General features: G+C 31.8%; 1 protein-coding gene across 3 annotated transcripts in view; it reads right to left on the minus strand.

Annotated features, from left to right (window-relative positions):
* Positions 1-260: 260 nt before the first annotated feature.
* Positions 261-23812, minus strand: part of LOC143047821 (uncharacterized) — a 36949-nt gene continuing 13397 nt past the window's right edge. For 2 of the 3 annotated variants that reach the window (XM_076221110.1, XM_076221103.1), the window contains 20 exons: positions 23314-23410; positions 21871-21997; positions 21278-21485; positions 19138-19195; positions 17892-18026; positions 13840-13973; positions 13258-13393; positions 12748-12896; positions 12058-12208; positions 11398-11532; positions 10849-11028; positions 8334-8441; positions 7998-8126; positions 7420-7587; positions 7089-7184; positions 6429-6536; positions 5061-5158; positions 4378-4444; positions 2075-2181; positions 261-1509 (listed from right to left, as the gene is read on the minus strand). In XM_076221110.1, the coding sequence (XP_076077225.1) occupies positions 972-1509; positions 2075-2181; positions 4378-4444; positions 5061-5158; positions 6429-6536; positions 7089-7184; positions 7420-7587; positions 7998-8126; positions 8334-8441; positions 10849-11028; positions 11398-11532; positions 12058-12208; positions 12748-12896; positions 13258-13393; positions 13840-13973; positions 17892-18026; positions 19138-19195; positions 21278-21485; positions 21871-21997; positions 23314-23410 (2929 nt within the window). In that variant the 3' untranslated portion in view covers positions 261-971. The remainder of the gene's footprint in view (positions 1510-2074; positions 2182-4377; positions 4445-5060; positions 5159-6428; positions 6537-7088; positions 7185-7419; positions 7588-7997; positions 8127-8333; positions 8442-10848; positions 11029-11397; positions 11533-12057; positions 12209-12747; positions 12897-13257; positions 13394-13839; positions 13974-17891; positions 18027-19137; positions 19196-21277; positions 21486-21870; positions 21998-23313; positions 23411-23812) is intronic. The other variant, XM_076221119.1, reaches the window with a different exon arrangement.

Consider the following 23812-nt stretch of genomic DNA (forward strand, 5'->3'; position numbering starts at 1 on the left):
TCTGCAGGAAAGCCAAGTAGTCTTTGATCTTTCACTTAATTGGATAAGCACTAAATACCAAATATCAGATCTTTGGTTTGATATGGGATCCACAACTTCCTGCATTTAAGGCAAGCACACTGCCTTCTGACCAATGAGGTCTTAAATATAACTTTGTAACTTTTCATTCTTTTTTCTCTTTTTGGTCCAGATAGAACATGAAAGTGGCAAGATTGCTTTAGTCAATTTAGGATTTTCAGAGAATTATGTTTAACAAATGATGTGCATACATAAATTTTATGTTTCATTCATAATAATTCAAAATTACAAAATCATCAAAAATATATATCTTATGAAATTTTAAATGCTTTATTTGTATTAAAACAATAACAGTAATAAATATGGCACTATTAAATTTTTAAGTACATGTGTTGATCTATGAATAACCTTTGTTACTCCCTTAACTTGTACCTTAAGTGTTTGCAACTAGACAACTGCTGTTGAAAAAAAGCATACACATTTTATCCTTATAAGTAACAAGTAGCTTATCAAATATTCTAAATCAAAATTTTTAATTTTTATTTGATAGTTTCCAGTAAATCAGGCATGAAAAATTCTATTATGATAAACGATTGAAACAATGATTTTCATGCAAGAACCATAAGAAACTGAAAGAAACAGGTGAAAATGATTTATACCTTACAGCTCAAAATATACTAGATGCTATATCAAATAATAATCAAATGCATGGATGCTGAGAAATCCTTTATGAGAAAAGTGTGGTTGAAAGCTGGTTATAGGTAATCATGTTTTTACTATCTACCTCCATGCCTTCATGGTATGTTGTATATTAAGTATTTTTATAAAACATGTTGTATGATTACCAAGCAGTGTAAGATGCAACAATAACACTGAATATTGTGATTAGAAAATACAGTTCTTAAGTTAAATAAGTAAATAAATCAAATGTTTATCTCAATAACAACTATAACTTAATTATGTAAAGCATTAACAACACATTTAGGACATGCTACACATAACATTCCAGGTCTCTGATAATACTGCATCAAAATATTACCACACTTCTCTACCTTTGTATGGCCATGTGTTATTTCTTTTTCAAATTTCGTCATAATTTCTTCTATAAATGTTTGTCGTGTATAGTTATGTCCACATGTGAATACTACAGCATTAGGTTCTGACGAGGAACTCCTACGAGATGTGTGCAAGTTCTCATCAAGATGATCTAATTCACCTCTTGTTATATAGATATAGTTTGTATGTTCCTTCTGAAGATTTTGTATAACGTCATGCCATAGCTGATTGAATGGGTTCAGGTTTGAAATGGAGGAAACATTCTGTTTGATTGTTAATGAACCCAGCATTTGATATAGAGCTGGGTGACGTCTTTCAAATTCTGTGTCGGATATTGCTTGAATGACTGTCTCCAGAATTTTGAATTTGAATCTCATGGAGAAAGATGATCTAAACTCATTTGTTATTTCTGTAGATGATTCTCCTGTTTTCATCCTGTCAATAAATATCACATTAATATTTTAAAATATCAGAAAGTTACATATAAATAAATTATTTAGTAGTTAAAATAATGTGGAATTTCCTTACGAGTTCTAAAAGTTTTTACATAAGCTGAATGGTTGTCTTGTCACAGTTTTCTATAATTGGTGCAAACCTTTAATTAGCCTTAAGGCGGGGTATTTCTGTTAGTTATCACTAACTTTAAATAAGCTCAATATTGCACAGTAAATAAACAGGAATTTTATTTATAACTTTTTACACTTATATTGTGTAGTACAAAGAAGAATTCACAGAAATATTGCTCTTCAATAATAACTTCCCATTTGATTTTCAACATCTATCTGCCCATACATAGTTCACAAAATTACTCCAGAGTATTCATTTCATTCCTGAATAGCTATTTTCTTAAAAAATGTTACAGAAAAGCACACACTTAATTAAAATCTTAGCCAATCATTATATGCCTATCCTACTAAAGGATAAAGACAAGGGGAGTCCACTTGGTCTTCAATTATATTTTGAATGAACTTGAAGTATAATATTGAATACAAATACATACCAAAACAGAGTTGTACATAAACTACATGCAAAACAATCTTTATGTGTCTGTAAAATATCTTCCAATTCCGAAGTCTGTAAGGAATGTTTCTCCCAAAACTTCATAATCTACAACAGATAATCCATTGTGACATTTTGTAAACAACAAAGACACACTCAAAACTTATCTGACCAGAAGATTCATAGGAGCCTTCATCATTACTTTAATAGCAAATTGGGTAAGTTTAAAGTATGTCTAAAGTATGTCTTGTGCTGTTAAGCATTTCAAAATTTTTCTACAAAATCAATTTGTTAGCAGTGCCAAAACATGACATGAATAATCCTAAGGGAATGTATCTGAAACTGCTGTTCAACCAAATGGCATCTGCTTCTATATAAAGATCACATATTTTGGGGATAATCTAGCCTCAAAATCTTACCTCCCCTGAAAACATTGGAAAGTTTCTTCCGTTATAGCAAGGACACTATTTATCTTGATATAAACAGTGAATGTAAATAGGGATATTATGTTCCTAATTTAAAGCAAAAGGTGAGTAAAACAAGAATGTGTCCAAAGTACACGGATGCCCCACTAAATCATTTTCCATGTTCCATGGACCGTGAAATAGGGTAAAAATCTAATTTGGCATTAAAATTAGAAAGATCATATCATAGGGCACATGTATACTAAGTTTCAAGTTGATTGGACTTCAACTTCATCAAAAACTACCTTGACCAAAAACTTTAACCTGAAGCCAAAAACTTTAACCTGAAATTTGCACTATCATTTTCTATGTTCAGTGAACCGTAAAATTGGGGTCAAAACTCTAATTTGGCATTTAAATTATAAAGATCATATCATAGGGCACATGTATACTAAGTTTCAAGTTGATTGGACTTCAACTTCATCAAAAACTACCTTGACCAAAAACTTTAACCTGAAGCCAAAAACTTTAACCTGAAATTTGCACTATCATTTTCTATGTTCAGTGAACCGTAAAATTGGGGTCAAAACTCTAATTTGGCATTTAAATTAGAAAGATCATATCATAGGGCACATGTATACTAAGTTTCAAGTTGATTGGACTTCAACTTCATCAAAAACTACCTTGACCAAAAACTTTAACCTGAAGCGGGACAGACGGACGAACGAACGGACGAACGAACGAACGAACGAACGAACGAACGAACGAACAGACGGACGGACGAACGAACGAACGGACGCACAGACCAGAAAACATAATGCCCCTCTACTATCGTAGGTGGGGCATAAAAAAAGTGTGAGATGAGTAAAATTGATTCAATATTGCATTTTGAAATGTAGTCACTAATGACAATAAACGTTACTGGGTATATCTGTAATGTATGTGTAATAAAATAACTAGAGGCTCTAAAGAGCCTATGTCGCTCACCTTGGTCTATGTGAATATTAAACAAAAGACACAGATGGATTCATGACAACATTGTGTTTTGGTGATGGTGATGTGTTTGTACATTTTACTTTACTAAACAGTCTTGCTGCTTACAATTATCTCTATCTAGAATGAACTTGGCCAAGTAGTTTCAGTGGAAAATGTTAATAAAAATTTACAAATTTTATGAAATTTGTTAAAAATTGACTATAAAGGACAATAACTCCGTACAGGGTCAATTGACCATTTTGGTCATGTTGACTTATTTGTAAATCTTACTTTGCTGAACATTATTGCTGTTTACAGTTTATCTCTATCTATAATAATATTCAAGATAATAGCCAAAAACAGCAAAATTTCCTTAAAATTACCAATTCAAGGGCAGCAACCTAACAACAGGTTGTCCGATTCATCTGAAAATTGCAGGGCAGATAGATCTTGACCTGATGAACAATTTTACTCCTGTCAGATTTGCTCTAAATGCTTTGGTTTCAGAGTTATGAGCCAAAATCTACATTTTACCTCTATGTTCTATTTTTAGCCATGGCGGCCATCTTGGTTGGTTGGCCGGGTCACGTCACACATTTTGTTAAACTAGATACCCCAATGATGATTGTGGCCAAGTTTGGTTAAATTTGGCCCAGTATTTTCAGAGGAGAAGATTTTTGTAAAAGTTAACGACGACGGACGCCAAGTGATAAGAAAAGCTCACTAAAAAGATGAATTGAAAAAATTATACAATAACTTAATGAATATGATAAGGGAATAAATATTTGATCAGCAAAAAATAGAAAAAGTCTCAATCCTGCTTAAGATATCCTTACAAACTGAATTCTTGTAAGCATAATAACTTAAATGTTAAGATTGCATAATTATTCAACATAAATAAGATTTTCAGTTCTTAAAAAAATACCTGTAACAACAAAATTCTGTAAATTTCTTCTTTTTCTGTTGCAGAACACTTGTGATCCACACATAACCTTAAAAAACAAATACGTGTGTCATCATTCATGTAAAATTTGCCACCATAAAATGTAGCAGCCAACAATCATTAAAAAAAAATTAACTTGAATATCATAATCCCAGGAAGTGTATTCATTGTTCCCAAGGTCGTATTTTGGTAAAATTTAATTCTTTCCTATATGTTTCTATTTCTGTTCCAAGGTGCTTTTTTATATTTTGTCATATTTTGTTAAAACAAAATGTACTTTATTTCAATTATTAAGTACAAGAGCTGACTTTGTATTTTTTTTAATGCTAAAATATAGGTTATGACCAAAGAGAATCTACAGTGTATTGGTATATTATTCTGGTAGAAGAAGAGATGCATGAAATAAATTTTGATAGGATGTAACAATGAAATTTAAAATAATGTAAGAATATTCTGAGACCATTTTCCTTTGCATTGCAGGAAGTACAATAAAGCCCCTATTTAGGTAATTTGAATTAAAATACATTGTTAACATCAACTCTCTTGATTGCCTACAATTTCACCAAGTAACAGAAACCCAAGTGAGCCTGTCCATGTTCAGAAAGTTAGAAGTTAAGATACCCATTACTAAGTGTTATACAAGACACAACATATTTTTAACATACCTGATATAATTTTGAATAACAGTCTTGGAAACCTCTGTAAATCTGCTGTCTAATGATGATTTATAATGAGATAGAGCAGATAGATGGAAAGATAATGCCTAGAATATACACATTTATCAACTGTTTATACTCATTCATTTAACAAGACAAACATCTTCAATTTGGAAATGACATTAAATTCTTACCCTGTTACATAAAATTTCTATAACAATTCCTGCTTAAAATTAAGTCTTCTTTGAATCTGTTATTGGTATGCAAAACATTCAGTCGTTACTAAGTTATTAGGTCCATTTAAAGAAAGCACATAATTAAGTCATCACTAGAAGGGCCATGGTTTTTTAATTTGTTGGTTTACGGATACGCCAACCCGATTTTGCCGATTGTCAGAATAAAAATAAAATTGACTTTTCATGCTTTTTTATTCCCGCCGACCCTAACAAATGCATTATCCCTGAAAAATAATTAAAATATTCTTTTTTTTATAAAATGAAATGCATTCATCACTAACAAAATTGATAACACTTTCTGTTGTGAAAAAATAGAACTTCCAGTTTACGTTTCTAAAAATAGACACATCAATATAACTGACCTTGAAATGTCGTTTGCGCAAATAATTTTGCCCAATTCGAAACCTGTGTTTAAAACCACTTACACAATAAGTTTGTTTCCCTTATTTGTCACCAGATTGTAAGATGCATCATCTCATAGGAATAGACTTGTCCAAATGCGGATATCAAGTTAAAATACTGAATATTAACAAATCATTTGGAATTTTCTTGTTTCATACATAAAAAAAAATATCAGCCATTTGGATGAAAAACGGGAATGCATGACAACAGGTTAAACTAATATTCTTGTTTTTCCAGTGGACGAGTCTATTACGTTTTTTGACACGTGTGTTGAAACTTCTTTTCATACCACGTTTTTACATTTTTTTCTTTATCAGTTTTTGTGCTTGAAGATTATTATTCACCAAGTTTTCTGGAATTGATTAAGAGCTACTTGAATCTGTTTTTCTTGTTTGTGAAATGACGATTTAGTTTCGTCTTTGTCCATGCACCCCCCTTTTTTACAGGAAATTATTAGACAATATATATGTCATGCGATGTTTATGACAGCTGAGCCATAATATTTCATCGAACTAAAATTTAAGAAATTATGACAAAATAGCATGTAGGAAAGGTGAAATATATATTTATTTTGCATATTTTTCTGTCTTGAAAGATATTTTATTTTCTTTTTTTTCCCCGACTGACTGACCTGACATTTTATGGGGAAAATCCGTCAACCAACAAATTAAAAAAAACGTGGCCTAGATAGGTTCATTTTGTCAATTTTATTGTGATATAAAGTAGTAAATTTAAGTACCTGTGAATAGTTGGTCTGATGAAGACAAATGTATGCTGCACTTAACCAGTCTCGATGATCAACATATGTTCTGAGTAACTTCAAACAATTACACACACTTGGTAAATGCTGAAAAATAGATCATTTACTTATTTAAATATTATTGGGAACACACTTCAGTAATAGAGACAGGGGCCGACATGATTTTACTAATAATATCATGGACTTAATTAATTATTTGAATCGAGGTTTAATAACAACACCAATAGTTTCCTTACCAAGTTATTATACAAATTCACAGACAAAAGTTTTCCTAAATTTCGGTCCAAAATCTTACCTTTAACAAATCTGTTGAAGCAGTAAAATAAGAAGTGTTTAGATAAATAATATGCAGTTTGATATATGTATATATAATTTTGCATCAAATTATATTGATTTGATTAATTGAATGTATGTTTCTTAATGTCTAGTGGCAAAATTTTCATACATATTAAGGACAATAACAAGTTGAATAAAAGATCCATCTTTGTGTAGATTATGTTTTAAATGATACTGTGCATCAAATGATGTTACTGGTCTTATTTCATTTATAGTAACTTATATTTATATCAATTGAAATGGATTCTTTGATTGTTTTCAATGTCCAGTGGCAAATATTTAAGGCATTGTCAAATAACTTACCTCCAAAATAGTCAAAACAACACAACGACTATACTTGACACCAACATCTGACTGTAAGTCTGGTATATGTGGTACAAAATCTTCATCATCACTTAGCTACAAAAGCAGGTAAAAAGTAGTAGTTTTCAGTTGAACTAATTCACTGTAAAATGTACATATCTTTCCAGGTGTTTGAAATGATTTTGTTACTAGATACAATCATATACAATGTATAATTAGTTCATTAAAAGCAACGTTTTTTAAGTCTTGATATTTTGTTCAAAGTAATATTTTAAAATCCATTGTCAATTTTCAAAAGTAATGTCCTCATATCTTGAAATAAAAATCTTACCAGTAATTCGTCATCACTACTAGATGACCTTGACCTTGATAACATTAAATGTCTTGACTGTGCAGGTTTAACTGATGGCAAGGCCGTACATCGTGTAGGTAGCAACTGTTCCTTCATGTTACTGCTTGGTCTTAACCTTCTACCAGGATCTGTTGGATCAAGACCCAACTTAAATAAAAATATATAATTCAAAATATAAAATATGTGAATTTATGGTGTCCATAGTTACGATATGAAATATGAATAACAGTGTCAATGGAGTATTCATTTTTAAATTATTTTTTTTAAAATAGATTTTTAAAGTTTATATTTCATACTGTCAAATTTCCTATGTAACCAAGATGTATTTAATATCTATAGCATTAAATTAAACAACTTGCTTTTGTGTTTTACTTCTCATTCTATTGGAGAAAATCCATCATTTTTGGCAATTTCAAAATTTCTTTATATAAATAAAACATTCAAAATATATTCTGTATATCTTATTTTATATCCTGATTTGATATTGTGTTTAAATTAATGTTAACTGCCTGGAAATGTTTTTGAACAATACAGTAGCAAACAGAACTTATATTTACCTGTCCAAATTCATTTTTACCCCAAACCCACAGAGAATATTCTGAATCCATGGCTACATTAAATTCACCTCCTGAAGATATGTGAATAATCTGTTTGTCATTTATACTGGTTACCATGGAGGGAGTTTTCTACAAAAACAATAAGTACATTCAGAAAACATACATGTACTGCTTTTAGTATATGTATAAAGTTTAGATTTTATTGATTTTCTTATTTCCTTCAAAAGATATGAATGCATTCATCTATTACTGTAATATCTGTTATTACAGCTTAAGAAGTTGTGTAAAACAAAAACAAATTTTTTTTTTTTTAAATAATTAAAAAAATGAACTTACAACATCTTGTCTAGAGTTGTTACCAATCTGTCCATCCATGTTACGTCCCCATGTGTAGACATCACCATCAAGAGTTACTAAACAAGTGTGAGATTTACCACAGGAGGCCTACAAGTCAACCAATTAATGAAACTTTATTCAAATCATAGTCAGGTCTCAAGAGTAGTAGTTTCTTTTAACATCCTTCTTATTTTAATGTTTTTGGTTTTCATTCATTTAGGTACATCCAGTTTTAAATTTCCAGTATCTTATTGAACGAACTTTTAATGCATTTAGAAATGCCTCCATAACATATTTTGAAGGGGAAAAAAATGTTTCTGTATATACAACTCTAAATGTTTTTCCTTTTTAATTCTTTTCTTGTTTATAAGCTTTCCATGTGTTTACATGGGTTTCTTGCTTCCTTATTTCTAGCTGTGAGTACAATTTGGTTACAATTTAAAAACTGTTTAAACAAGAAAGTGTCCATAGTATACGGATGCCCCACTCACACTATCATTTTCTATGTTTAGTGGACCGTGAAATTGGGGTAAAAACTCTAATTTGGCATCTAAATTAGAAAGATCATATCATAGGGTGCAATCAACAGTTTTTTTCTATGACGTCATATTTTGAGGGACCATGTATAAGTGACCCTAAGTGGTGGACTGATTTATAAAGGTACTTGTATAAAACTAGATATCACTGGAATCAGAATGTTCTCTAGTTTATAATGGAATAAAAAACAAGAATGTGTCCTCAGTACACGAATACCCCACTCGCACTATCATTTTCCATGTTCAGTGGACCGTGAAATTTGGGTAAAAACTCTAATTTGGCATTAAAATTAGAAAGATCATATCATAGGGAACATGTGTACTAAGTTTGAAGTCGATTGGACTTCAACTTCATCAAAAACTACCTTGACCAAAAACTTTAACCTGAAGCGGGACAGACGGAGGAACGAACGAACGGACGCACAGACCAGAAAACATAATGCCCCTCTACTATCGTAGGTGGGGCATAAAAAGTGTACTTTTAATGGTATAAAAAAGTTTTATCCAGAGAAACTGGGAAAAACATTGCCTAATTTAAGCTTAAACAAGAGGCTGTCACAACGACAGCAAACCGGATTTATTAACATTTATTTGTGTCCTGGCAATATCACAAGAACTATTACTGATGAATGGTGAAAGTGAAAATCGTCAATATCAAATTTGTCCTCCATTTTGTCATCAGTATCAACATATTAAAATTTGAAAAGCTTAGATTGAATGTTTCATGAGTAAATGCAACAACGTGAATGGAAACGCCATTTTACGATCTTTCAAGAACCATAACTCCTGAACGGTAAAAGTCAAAATCGTCATTATTGAACTTGACCTCTATTTTGTCATCAGTAACAACATATTAAAATTTCAAAAGCTTTGGTTGAATGGTTCATGAGAAAATGCACGGACACGACAGGAAACACCATTTTTCAATCTTTCAAGAACCATAACTCCTAAACGGTAAAAGTCAAAATCGTCATTATTGAACTTGACCTCCATTCTGTCATCAGTAACAACATATTAAAATTTGGGAAGCTTTGGTAGAACAGTTCATGCGTAAATGCACAAACATGAGTTCATGAGTTAATGCACGGACAACATTTGATTGCCGCCCGCCAGCCCGGCCGCCCGCCGTACATCCCCAAATCAATAACCGACATTTTTGTCACAAAAATCCGGTTAAAAACCTGAAATCAGGTCATGTGCACACCCCTGAAGACATGATACCTGCACATTTTTCATAATCAAAATTGTATGAATTTCATAGATTTTTACCTGGTCTTTCAAAAAATTCATGCTTCAGGGGACGTTTGCCTGCTCCGAAAAGAGCTACAGTGGCTGCAAATAAGTTTTCAATTTTCACTGCCAAAAAAACAGACTGTTTACAGTGTTGTCTCCCCTTAAAACATGTATATTTAATCTATTTTTTTAAATTTGTTTAATCATTCAACCTGCTTTAATTGAAGTTAATTAACATATCTTTACAACCAAATACAAAAAACATGATACTTTTTCACCAATTATGTTGATAAAAAGGGACTTCCCTCCATGTCTATTTTTAGTTGGGGAATAACCCCTAGTTTTTTTTATACAAAACTGTTTATAGCACCCATAGGGAGCATGTTTACTAAGTTTCAAGTTGATTGGACTTTAACTTCATCAAAAACTACCTTGACCAAAAACTATAAACTGAAACTTGCACTATCATTTTATATGTTCAGTGAACCATGAAATTGGGGTCAAAACTCTAATTTTGCATTAAAATTAGAAAGATAATATCATATGGAACATGTGTTCTAGTTTTCAAGTTGATTGGACTTCAACTTCATTAAAAACTACCTTGACCAAAATCTATAACCTGAAGCAGAACAGATGGACGAACAGACGAACGAACGAACGAACAGACAGACGCACAGACCAGAAAACATAATGCCCCTCTACTATCTTAGGTGGAGCATAAAAACATGACCTAAAATAAACCCTACCTTTACGATACGACCATGAACAAAACTAGTGTCGACTATCTCTGGAGCAAGGAATCTCTCCACTGGATCGCTGACGGCTGTACCCGCTTGCCTAGCTCTACGCACAGCATGGGCATTCAATCTGAGGTTATACGGATGACATCCCCAATTATACACAACATTGTGTATAGTTACAGCTACCTGTATATAAAAAGTGCATCTTATTAATAAAATGTACTTGTGTCTTTCTTCAAACATTAAACAATTACATTAACAGATATTAAGAAGATGTGGTATGATTTCCAATGAGACAACTCTCCGCAAGAGACCAAACGAGAAAGAACTTTAGGTCAGTGCAGTTTTTAATCAAAGAATGATGATTGATTTTTTGTAATCATTAGTTGAGTAAAAAATGGTCCTTTTTACACGTTTTCATTCTACATATCATGGGTTATAAATTTCTACTTGCCTTCAGTATATATATATAACAACCCTGTCATCTTCCTAAACATAGTAAGCTTCAATGAAAGTTATATTAAAGTCAAACTTCAACAAAACAAAAATACTTACATTATGGAAATACTCAGTAGCTATCAATTTAACTTTATGTGGTATCTTCTCCATCTTGACTGGTAAAGATTGTTTGGTGGTATGACCTAGTCCCAACTGACCAAAATAACCACAACCAAATACCCATATTTCACCCTGTGAAAAATCAAGTGCAAAAATTATACAAGTACCATAATATTATCTTGTTATCTAACATTTCTACAGTATTTTATTTGATTGCTGATTTTATTTAAGTTGAGAAAGGTTATCTAGTAATAAAATACATGTTTATAAAGCAACTGTTCATGAAAGATAAACAAGAGAGAAGATAAGGGCCTTACTTGGCAGGTAAATTATAAAAAAAAAAGATTAAAAAGCAAACTATTAGAAATTACTCAACTAAATCAAATTTAACCATATACTTTTCAACTATATTTCAATTCTAACAACTTTTTTATATACCAAATTCAATGTGAACACATTAAAAACTCATTTTGATGTGTATTCTTTTGGCAAAGCAAACTAATGAGTGTGATTTTAGTTTTCAAAAACTCTATTTCAATTGTGTCAACCATAAGTTATTGCATTATAATCATTAAATCACCTTGGAGGTCTAAACTGTATGAGGTTGATATTTGATGCAATTACACTGATGATTAGATACATGTTTATAAAACTTACTTGACTTGATAATGCTAATGTATGACAATATCCACCAGATATCGATGTGATTTGTTTATCGGATAAAGCTTCTATTCTCTTTGGCGTCAACTGATCCTCTGGGTCTCCGTGACCTAATTGACCATGTACTCCCCAACCCCAACTATACACTCTGTAACCAATATAAATATCAGTAACAATCTTTATATTCATCAATATATTAATAAATAAGTTAACATGTTCAGCATATTTATTGTTTTGAAGATTTCTTAATTAAAAGTTATTAAACAAGGGAGTATTTCAAGCTTAAAATATTGTTTCAGATATGATAAGTGATGGATCGCATATTTTAGAAGGGAAAATATAAAACTTTGTCATCCCATTTCAAATACTTAGTCAAAGATAAATATGTTTAAACTAACTAAAGACCTATTTATAGGAGCATTTACTTTGTCAAACAAGATATCTAAATCGCTCTAAATAACTGGACAACTCCAATAATACTCTGTTTTTTCTTGATGTTCACAGGTCATTTTACAGCTGTAAGTCCCTAAGGAAAATTTTACACTTAAAAGCCACTGAACATAGAAATTATGATTGAAATAAGCATTTGAAAGTTTTGTGGATCATTAAGATCAAAGTCAATTGATGAAACAATGTAACTATACCTATTTACCATATGAGGAGGTATTGTAATTGAAAAATACTTACTGATTGTCATGAGTGAGAGCAAGAGTATGGAATAGTCCACAGACCACACTGATACACTGATGGCCTAAATTAACTAACATAGGACGACTGTACATATGTCTAGTTCCTACTCCCACTTGACCATACAAGGATGAACCCCATGAATACAACTAGAAATAAAACAACTAGCTGTCAAACTCATGTTCACTGATATGACTCAAATTCTTATATTTGATTTATAACATAATAAAATATATTTTAAAATTACAATAAAGTAATAAAAATAAATAAAAATAAACAATGCATTGACTATTTATATGTGTCACCATTTCGTATGTATGTATTACAAAAACTATAATGCTATATAACTATAAACCATAAAGATGACCTCCGAAGAATTCCAATGGTCATGACTTGATGTAAGCATAAACAAGCAAGCATTACATTGAAACTATGATATATGGATGGTACTCATAAACCTTCATCACTTGTAGAGGAAACAAATATTTATAAATAATAAATGATACTTACTCCTTGATGAGTTAAGGCTACTGTGTGTTCTCCACCACATGACACAGATATCACCTTTATCTGGAGCTGATGTAGTGTATCAACTCGGCAGGGAACCAGGGTAGGATTTTCTGGTACCAGATCTCCCTGTCCTAAACTGAAAATTATCAAATATATTCTATGACTTACATATTTTAACCTCTCTAAAACTGTTGTTTTTACACTTTTTATGCATCTAGTTTTTGATGATTCAATTCATGAAGAACAAGTGAAGAGCAAGTTCTTTTGAAAATATTACAATATTAAAAAAAAATCTAATCTCTAGGTGAGTAGTCCTTTTGGTTTTCTGACAAGTAAATTTCCGACTTAACAACTAAAATAAGTTCTTACATATGATTATAATTCTCAGATTTAACAAATATAATAAAAACATCAAAAGGTTTATCAATCTAAAAATTGTAAACCAAGAGAGCTGTCCCTGCCGAGTTGATACTCTACATCAGCTCCAGATAAAGGTGATATCTGTGTCATACCCTAAGGTATATAACTTTCTGACATACCAATTATGAGCATTTCATAACTAGGTATATATTTAACACTCACCGACCATGCGAAGCTCGTCCCCAGGTATACAAATTTCCATTCCTTACAACTCCAACATGTTGAGCTCCACAACTTACTAGCTTCATTTGGTATTTCAATTTTCTCCTTCTTAATCTTGTTCCTGGTTGTCTTGCCTGAAGGAAAAACATAAGTTCTTTTTATACTGCAATACACTATTTAGAACCTATGAAAAAAAAACATACGTTGTCTTGAGGTTCCATTTCCCAGAATTTAACAGAAAGATCTATTTCACAGCAAGCTTGTTTATATGGAAGTACTGTACAAACAGTAAACAACTATAAAAATTGTCCTTAACTTTTTTGGTGTAATAGACTCAAAGGTAAAAATTTTTAATTATATTTTTAAAGCAAAATTATCATCTTGTTTTTTTTTAATAAATAACCATTTTCTTATTCAGTTTGACAAATGTTTTTCAAGAATTTTCTCTTGTGCTTTTGTATCGGAAATGCATACCGGTATACTATTAGCCACTGCACAGTAAGCTAACAATAATCAATCATTCCTCTAAATGAAGTCGATTAATGTGGGCATTGGACCAGACTGTGTTTCTATGTGGTTTACTATGTTTTTGCAAGAAATCTATTTCAAAATACAGTTCAATTTAAATCACTATCTATTTCTATGGTGATAAAGTTTAGAGGCTGGTTTCCTCTTCTAGGTGACACCAGTGAGCAGAATTCAAAATATTCAGCAAATATTATAGGATAATTCTTTTTTCTTGAAATGTCATTTTTAAAGGGGGTTCTTGATAAGTCCATTTATCAGTAGAATACATAAAACTTTTTAAAAATTGAATTTTTGTCTTAAAGGTTCAACATAGTTGTAACACAAAACCAAAGTCTCATCTACCACAACTTTTCACACAATAAAATCAAAGCGCTGTAAGCGCTGAAGGCAGTTAACCAAAAACCAAGGCAACCGTAATTATGAAAACTGTGGCAATGTTGCCTCAACGTTAAAACATTCATATATAGTACATTCATGTTTACCTAATGATTTATTTATTAAGGCAAATAATTTATATGTTATCAAGGTTTCAAAAGCAATGCATATATCAATGTATATTTTTTATGGTGAGTCTGCAGTGATACAAGTTCCCAATGATTGCAGTTGTTCTACTTGGTAGTTAAACTTGGTTTTATTTGACTGTTAGAAGTTCAATTTGACTTAGTATGAACATGTAATAGTATGAATTGACTGGTTTCCCTGGAAAGAAAACTGAGTTTGTGTTCTATAGTACAAAAGTTATGAGACACGAATCAGACAAATGTTCACTACAACAGGGATCAAAGGTGAGGTCTGACTGACCTGCCCATAGTAAATGTAAATGATTTGTTTTTTTGTCCCATACATATGAATATATATAATTTAGGGGTGGGATCTCAACGGTTTTCAAGTTCTCAAACAGGTAGGGGTAGGCAGAGGATTTAGGGGGCAGGGGGCCCAGCCTCCCCTTTTTGGGAAAAAAATTGGTTGCTTATATAGGGAATCACTGAAGCATGACTGGAGCGGGCCCCTCTTAGGTCAGTCCGTGGGCCCCACTTATGAAAATTTCTGGATCCACCACTGGGGGTAGGGTGACCCTAGGGACTTCCCCTACATTTCATTTTATTTGTTATATTGTCCCATACATATATATGGTTTAGGGGTGGGGATCTCATTGGTTTCCAAGTTCTCAAACAGGAGGGGTCGGGTGACCCCAGGAACTCCCCCTATATTTCATTAAATTAGTTGTATTGACCCATACATGAATATATACGGTTTAGGGTTGGGGATCTCATTGGTTTCCAAGTTCTAAAACAGGAGGGGTCAGGTGACCCCAGGGACTCCCCCTATATTTCATTTAATTAGTTATATTGACCCATACATGAATATATATTGTTTTGGTGTGGGGATCTCGACTGCTTCCAAGTTCTCAAACAGGAGGGTTGGGATGACCACAGGGACTTCCCCTTTATTTCATTTGATTTGTTATATTGTCCCATACATGAGTATATATGGTTTAGGGGTAAGGATCTTGACCATTTCCAAGTTCTCAAACAGGAGGGTGAACAGTGACCTCAGGGACTCCCCCTATCTTTCAATTGAATTGTTATATTGTCCCGTACATGAATATATATGGTTAAGGGGTGGAGATCTCAATGGGTTTCAAATTCTCAAACAGGAGGGGGTGGGGTGACCCAAGAGACTCCCCCTATATTTCATCTGATTTGTTATATTGTCCCATACATGAATATATATGGTTGAGGGGTGAGGATCTTGACCATTTTTAAATTCTAAAACAGGAGGGGTGGGGTGACCCCCAGCGACTCTTCCTATATTTCATTTGATTTTTCATACTGTCACTAACATGAATATATTTGGTTAAGGGGTGTGGATCTCGACCGTTTCCAAGTTCTCAAACAGGAGGGGGTGGGGTATATTTCATTTTTATTTATTATATTGTCCTATACTTGAATATATGCAGGGGCGGATTCAGACGGGGAAGGGTTGCGTGCTTGCACCCCCCTTAAATTTGCAAAGCATGGGTTGTTCTCAGCTTAATAAAGAATATTCAGATAATTTTACCTCAATTTTTTTTAGCCTCGCTCTGCTCGGCAAAAATCTAAGTTTGCGCCCCTCCTAACCTAAAATCCTGGATCTGTCCCTCATATCGTTATCAAACAGGGGGGGGGGGGGGGGGGGGGTAGAGTGGCCCAATGAATGCCACCTATATATCATATGATTTACTTACATTAAGGTATATATAATATAGTTGCATTATTTGTGGAAATAAAGAAACTTTCAGCTACTTTAATTGACCCTTCAAAATTGAGAAAAACAAATAACCCCTCGAAATTGCAGTAATATGTTTACACTTTAAAAGCATCTCACATGCATTATCATCATTTATCATTTATAAAGAGAATTTAGACTGTGACCATGAACATGTATATTGTTAGATATACTGTTCCCAGCTGTCATGTTGTATTGGATTTTTAAATTAAAATTTGTCAAAAAGTAATTCTGAGTTTCTGAATAAAATATTTTTCTGCTTTTCCTTTCTTTTACGTATATCTTTTGGTTTACAATACTAGTGTTTATATTCATTTACCATACATAGATGTATTTTTTCACCTGCTTGGATTTATTTTGTAAATGATCGCCAAACCCGGAATTACCCTTATCCGCTTCCGGAATCGGATCCGATTTTATAAAATTTTGTCTTCACGGCCGCCATTGTTATGTGTTTACTATGTTGTTTTTATCAATCAGATACGATTTTACTCGATTTTATACAATATTTGTCGGCGATTTTCTGTATAAAGCTAGCGGTTGAACAAAATGAACATCGCCGTCATGAATAATAATGATAAAGATAAGTTTTTAGCTCGTTTAATTGGAGACTTTGGTGAACAAAGATTTTCTTTCAAGTGGAAGGAGACTACGTCGGGCGTAGCTAGAAACAAACTATCCTAGTCGAAATTCCGCTTTCAAAAGTGAAAGGTCGCGGACCTCGGACCACCGCTGATTTGCACACCTGCCTCCAAATTGAAAAGCTACGAAAATTTCTTTTTCTAATTTGAAATTGCCGCCAACAGCATGAACAGTTGAACTTATTATATAATAGACTACTGACATAGTTGTACTACGTATTGATAACAAACAATATTCCTACGACTTTTGTCATTTGGGAAATCTAAACTACTTGTCTAAGAGATTTTCGTCGATTAAATATTTCATACAATTGTTCTTTGACATCTTAGCTAAAAGCACAAGTCATAATGAACTACACAAGGATTCTTAATAAGCACTACTTCCTATGTGTAACTTTAAAACTTTTGGATAAATCGACGATCATTTAAGGTTTTTCTGGTCATATTTTTTGTAATCCAGAATAAAAAGTATTAAAAAAGTGTTCAATTAGTTATATATAACATAGTAGCAAGCTAGATAATAACAATGGCAAGTATTTCAGGATTTATTGGGTAGAACACAAATCTAGGGTGCTCGCATAATGCAGCTTAACTGCATAAAAACCCTGTCCTTACTTTTTTGACAATGACCTTGGGTTTCATCATTACTAGATCTTCAGCCGTAGGTGAATCTAATCTTTTATTCAGATGCAAAACCAATGTGAAGAAAAATTCTATCAGCTCAGAAATGTCGGGAAATGTTTCCATCTGCTACAAACATAAGATACATTCATTATCATTAGTGTAAAAAACTGACAGATAATTAAATCTGTTAAAATAGATTAAGATATGATCATTAATCCTAAAATTGATAATAGTTCATAACTATAATGAATAAAAGTCGGTTATGAAGCACAATATGATATCTGTCTGTTTTTATGTGGGGCTTATAAAAAGAATAAAAAGATTGCCCAAAATATAAAATATTCCTTTAAAGTATTCCAGGTGTTCAATTTTTAAACATATAGAGAGCCTCACTTTTTATTGTTCTTTAGCCTCAAACACATACATTTGTATTATCAATGTTCATTCATAATACACCTGCATTGAATATGTATACTTATACAGTAGGAATTAAGAACTAAAAGTTTCAAGGTACACACATGATTCACTTGTTAATGTTTTATAACTTAAATGTGTTATACATTAATAATCTGCACAAAAACTAATGTCAAATCTTTGGTTAAGGTGGTACCCAACACTTTCACTAAAATTAATTTGGCTCGTTTAATTTTCATAAAATTTTGTCAAAGTATTTACTTTGACCCTTTAACAAAACTATAGAAATTTCAAATATTTTGAACCATCCATTTTATCAGAAAAATTACACTGGTTATATAGCAGTTTGACAAACACCAATTTTGATCATTGAGAAGCTTAATATTCCTTTTACAACACAACGTAATTAAAACGTTTAGCTGACTTTACAGAGTTATCTCCCTGTAGTGTTAGGTACCACCTTACTACATATTCAATTTATATGCCCTTGAGATTTTTTGAACAAATAAATATTCTGGTGGTTTTAATGGAACTGCAATTAAAGACTTTTGTCTCACAGCCAAGTTTTTCACATATTTTGAGGTGAAGAGTAGCAATTACAGTGCTGTTCCTATGCTTGCGTTATTTTCATTTGCAGGTAGCGATTTTATGTCATGAATCGAAACATCATATTCTTTGTTTTCATAAAGATCTCTCAATGCATTATTCCTGATAAGCTTGGTTCAATACATGTACATATAGTTTGAACACACATTTAAGATCCAATACATGGAAGTCTTTATACTACAATAAATGTACTACAAAAATAAGCTGTATGAGTTACCTCAGTATAAGTATCCCCTTCACTGGATACTGATGTCATTGAACTAATACTCCCTCTTCTAAAACAAAGGATATAAATCAAATCAAATAACAACAGATCAAACTGACAGAAATTGAAATTTTAATATCAGTTATCAATATAAAACACAAAATAAGAAGAAAAAACTTAATGAAATTCTCATTACAACACTGTTTAACCATCATCACTACATACAATGTTAGAACTGACACATGTTATTGTCAATTGGACTTTGTATTTTATTTACATTAAACTCTTTTACCTAGTTATAAAACTGTTTAATCCACCATTTTTGGCATATGGAAATGTCTGTACCAAACTAGGAGTTTAAGAGGTGTTTAAGCTATTATTAAGCAAGCCACTTTCTGTTTGAAATTTCCTTGGAGTTTACTTTATCATTTGTATCTGATCTGATAACTTCTGTTTTCTTCAGTCTGTCACATCATAACTGTCAATCATTGGCTCAAGAACTTCAGTGTTTCAATCTTCTCTTCAATTAATTACTTTCAGGAATTTTTTGGAATTTAATTAAGACTATACTGTATTTTTTTACGCCTTTTAAGGTAATAGAATGAACAAGAGGCTGATGAATCGCTGACCGGTTTTTCAGAGAAGATTTTTAAATGTTAGCAAACTTGATGAACAAATTGTGTAAAAATATCTTTAAAGGGCAATAACTCCTTAAGGGGTCAATTGACAATTTTGGGCATGTTAACTTTTTTGTAGATCTTACTTTGGTGAACATTATTGCTGTTTACAGTTTATATTTATCTATAATAATATTCAAGTTAGTAACTAAAAACTGCAAAATTTCCTTAAAACTACCAATTTAGTAGCAGCAACCCAACAATGGGTTGTTCGATATGTCTGAAAATTTCAGGGCTGATAAGTTTTGACCAATTGAACAAATTTACCCCATGTCAGACTTGCTCTAATAGCTTTAGTTTTTGAGATAAAAGCCAAAAACTGCATTTGACCCCTATCTTCTATTTTAACCCTGGTGGCCATGATTGTCTTTGGATCAAAACTTTGGATACAATTTACAAACTAGATACCCTAAGAAACATTTGGTTAAAGATTGAAGGTATTTGGCCAAGTAGTTTCAGAGAGGAAGATTTTTTAAATAGTTTACGATGACAAGGACAGACGACGATGACAGATGACACAATGAAGATGGATGCCAAGTGATGACTTAAGCTCCCAATGGGGCCCTTTGGGCCACGGTGAGCTAATAATGGGAGAGGATGATTTCACAATAGCTTGATAAATCACATATGATGTGTTGCTTGTTGATATATCAGTCTGAACTTTATTTTTTAAAATGTATGTGTATGAATGTTAATGTACTTAGTAATGTAGGTATTCTTAATGACCTTTGCATTTGAATTATTTTATAAACACCTCTGGTAGAGTATTTTTGGAGTAAAAGATGTAAACATTCACATAGAAGGACAAAACAATACAACATCATATAGAGTGGGGTGCTCATTTTCGCCATATCTTTCCATGTTTTCTACAGTTTATGTTCAGGTCTATATGTTTTTGAAGTATACTGATATTTCTATATGGAGATAACTTCAAATGCAAAACATTCCCAAGCTTGAAAACATGTCTGTTTGAAAATAATCATCTGTAAAGTTAGATTAAAGGGTGTTTGAAATTTCCTGATGTTTTGTCAATGGGGGACATATATTTGCCGTTTTTACACATCTATTTAAAACCAAATAACTGCAGCTTTATATAATATTTATCAAATAAACTTCATAATAGATGAACAGCAGACATTTCAGAGGTGTAAAAAAAACAGAAATTTAGGCCAATCAGTCAAAAAATTACTTAGAAAAAATCTTTGAAAATCCTGTTTTTCAATCAGGAAATTGACCAAAAATCGTTGTCCGTTTTTCGGTCCTTTGAAGTAAGTGCCGTAATTTTGTTTAAGTTTAAAAAATAATCATATTTGTTATAAAATTATAATTTATCAGCATATTGCTTTCATTTCAGCCAGCCTTTGAAGTTTTTACAGCTCATAATCATAAAACGGCGAAATTGTGTCCCCGGCGAATATGAGCCCCCCACTCTAACACAGATATTTCTGGATCCAAGCTTATCTATTCTTATTTACCTTGTCCTTGAATGCAACAATTGTCTACCTAAATGAGATCCAAGGTATGACTGGGATGGATCAAATATTTCACACAATTTCTCCAGCACTGGTGTCTCTATATCTCCAATATAAGGTACCAGTTTTGTGTAGTTATGGAAGGCTAGAATGGGCTTCTCACAGAATAACTTCACTAAGCTGTTTGGTGTTAGTCCATCTAACAGTACACCTAAATAATAATATTTTAAATTTTAGTTTTATGAAGAGTTTTTTAAACAAGATTGCCTGACACACAACAAAAAATCAATGGTTCATTTTTTTTTGGTTATATCTGACAAATCTGACAATCTGTTATTTTTAAAATATGTTACTATCACAAATGCAACAAAAATGTCATCATGTAGCATTATTGCAAGAAATAACATGATTTTGTAAACATCTTGTTTATGAATTAAACTGACCTAAATACTTTATTTGCAAGTTACCATTCTATCCATTCCTTGACAAAATGATAAAAGCTTTCAATTAAAATAATCTACCTTTTTAAATGGGTTTTAATTATTTCTGTAAATCATTAATATATACTTTGAGCCAATTGTTATAATTCCACTTACCATTACTAGCCCGTATCAGGTGATGAGCAAAGCCTTTTTCTATTAATTTACTTATATGGCATGGTTCGAGAACAATTTGACCTTTATGTACCAAAATCTCTAATGCTTCTAACACCAAACCTCTGGCCTATACAAAAAGAAGAAATTTCACACTTGATGAGCAGAGCATACATTGTTTTACTGTCTATCCATATCTAGAGACAATCAGTGTAAATTAGGTCTGAAAAATTGCCGCATACTATTATGTAATGGCATGGGAATAGTGACAAACAAAAAAGCATGTGAAAATGCAAGAATGTGAAAGTTGTCTATAGCACATATCAGATATGTGAACTGTAAAGAGTAAAAAGTACCTATGAATAGATAATAAAACTTGTCCTATGATGTGCTATAATCATCAATGACTATTTGATCAACAAGTAGATTTTATCTAAATTACTACATTCAGCTTATAAAAAATAAATATTCAAGTTCTTTAAGGTGGTACCTAACACTACAGGGAGATAACTCTGTAAAGTCAGCTAAACATTTTAATTACGTTGTGTTGTAAAAGGAATATTCTTAATGATCAAAATTGGTGTTTGTCAAACTGCTATATAACCAGTGTAATTTTTCTGACAAAACGGTCGGTTCAAAATTTTTGAAATTTTTATATTTTCGTTAAAGGGTCAAAGTAATACTTTGACAAAATATTATGAAAATTAAACGAGCCAAATAAATTTTAGTGAAAGTGTTGGGTACCACCTTAAGGTTACACCACTTATAGAAATTAAATGATATTCAAGATCATTTAAGTAAATGATATTCAAGATCATTTAAGTTACATACATGTAGCTTATAGAAAATAAATACAACACTCATGTACAGCAAATAACCCATGCAGGGCCCTATTACCTGTTAACTGCTTTGCATATACGAAACTAACGAAGTTAAAGTAACAGTGTTACATCACTGTGCAATCGGTAAATACTGCATATCAAAGGCAGTTCATTACACATTTATTGTTTAAAATGATAATAAACTGTGTAGTATTGTTAAACAGTTTATTTTAATCAAAGCGTAATTTGTACATCCGGGTCATAGAAACAAATATATTTTTAGAACAATTTTATTTTCGTATCTCAGGTAAAGGAAAAGTCGGTAAATAAATAAACTAAAACAAAATGTGTTTATAAACTTTATTGAAAGAATACACAAATAAATAAAATGTATGAAACTAGACAAATAACTTTTATTAGAATAAATAAGCATTCAATATGTTTTAAGTCGATTATGGAGGTTCATCTTTCTTTACAGATTCCCTTTGCTGATCAATGTTTATTTGACTCCGTAATTTGGCATTTATTGCATAATTTCGTCTGACGAAATAGGCTATGCAAATAACCAGAATGTACTGTAATAATATTCAAGCTAAATTAAAATGTTAAATTACTTAGAAATTACCATAGCTAGCTCCAATAGTGCTTCACGAAGATTGTGTTCAGCCAACAATTCTAATGCTTGTTTTTCTTCATAGTAGAAGTCTGTAACCAGGAAATTTCTACAACAGATTCAGAAAAAATTACTAAAAATTGAAAATTAAAAGAAAAAAAAATGTGTGTCAGTAGGACACCATGCTCAACATGAACTTTTGAAGAAAAAGACATATGGCAAAACCCTTATTTGGTAGATTTCATACATAAATGAAAGGAGTAGGTCTGGTAAGGACCAAAATTTGGCCCCAAATTTTAGGTGCATCTGATGAAAGATTTTGGACACTTTTTAAACACTTAAAGTACTTTAATAGATTCAATTAATTTATGTGAAAAATTTGAACTGATTTAAGCTTAAACGTTCTAAATCTATCAAATATGCAATATTATTGTTACGCTCTGGCCATTGGCCTTATTTCATAAACTTAAATGTGTATTTTCATTGTGTATCATTTGTGGCCTCCTTTCCA

The sequence above is a fragment of the Mytilus galloprovincialis genome, chromosome 1 (assembly GCF_965363235.1).
Source record: "Mytilus galloprovincialis chromosome 1, xbMytGall1.hap1.1, whole genome shotgun sequence".
In the NCBI taxonomy this organism is placed as follows: Eukaryota; Metazoa; Mollusca; class Bivalvia; order Mytilida; family Mytilidae; genus Mytilus; species Mytilus galloprovincialis.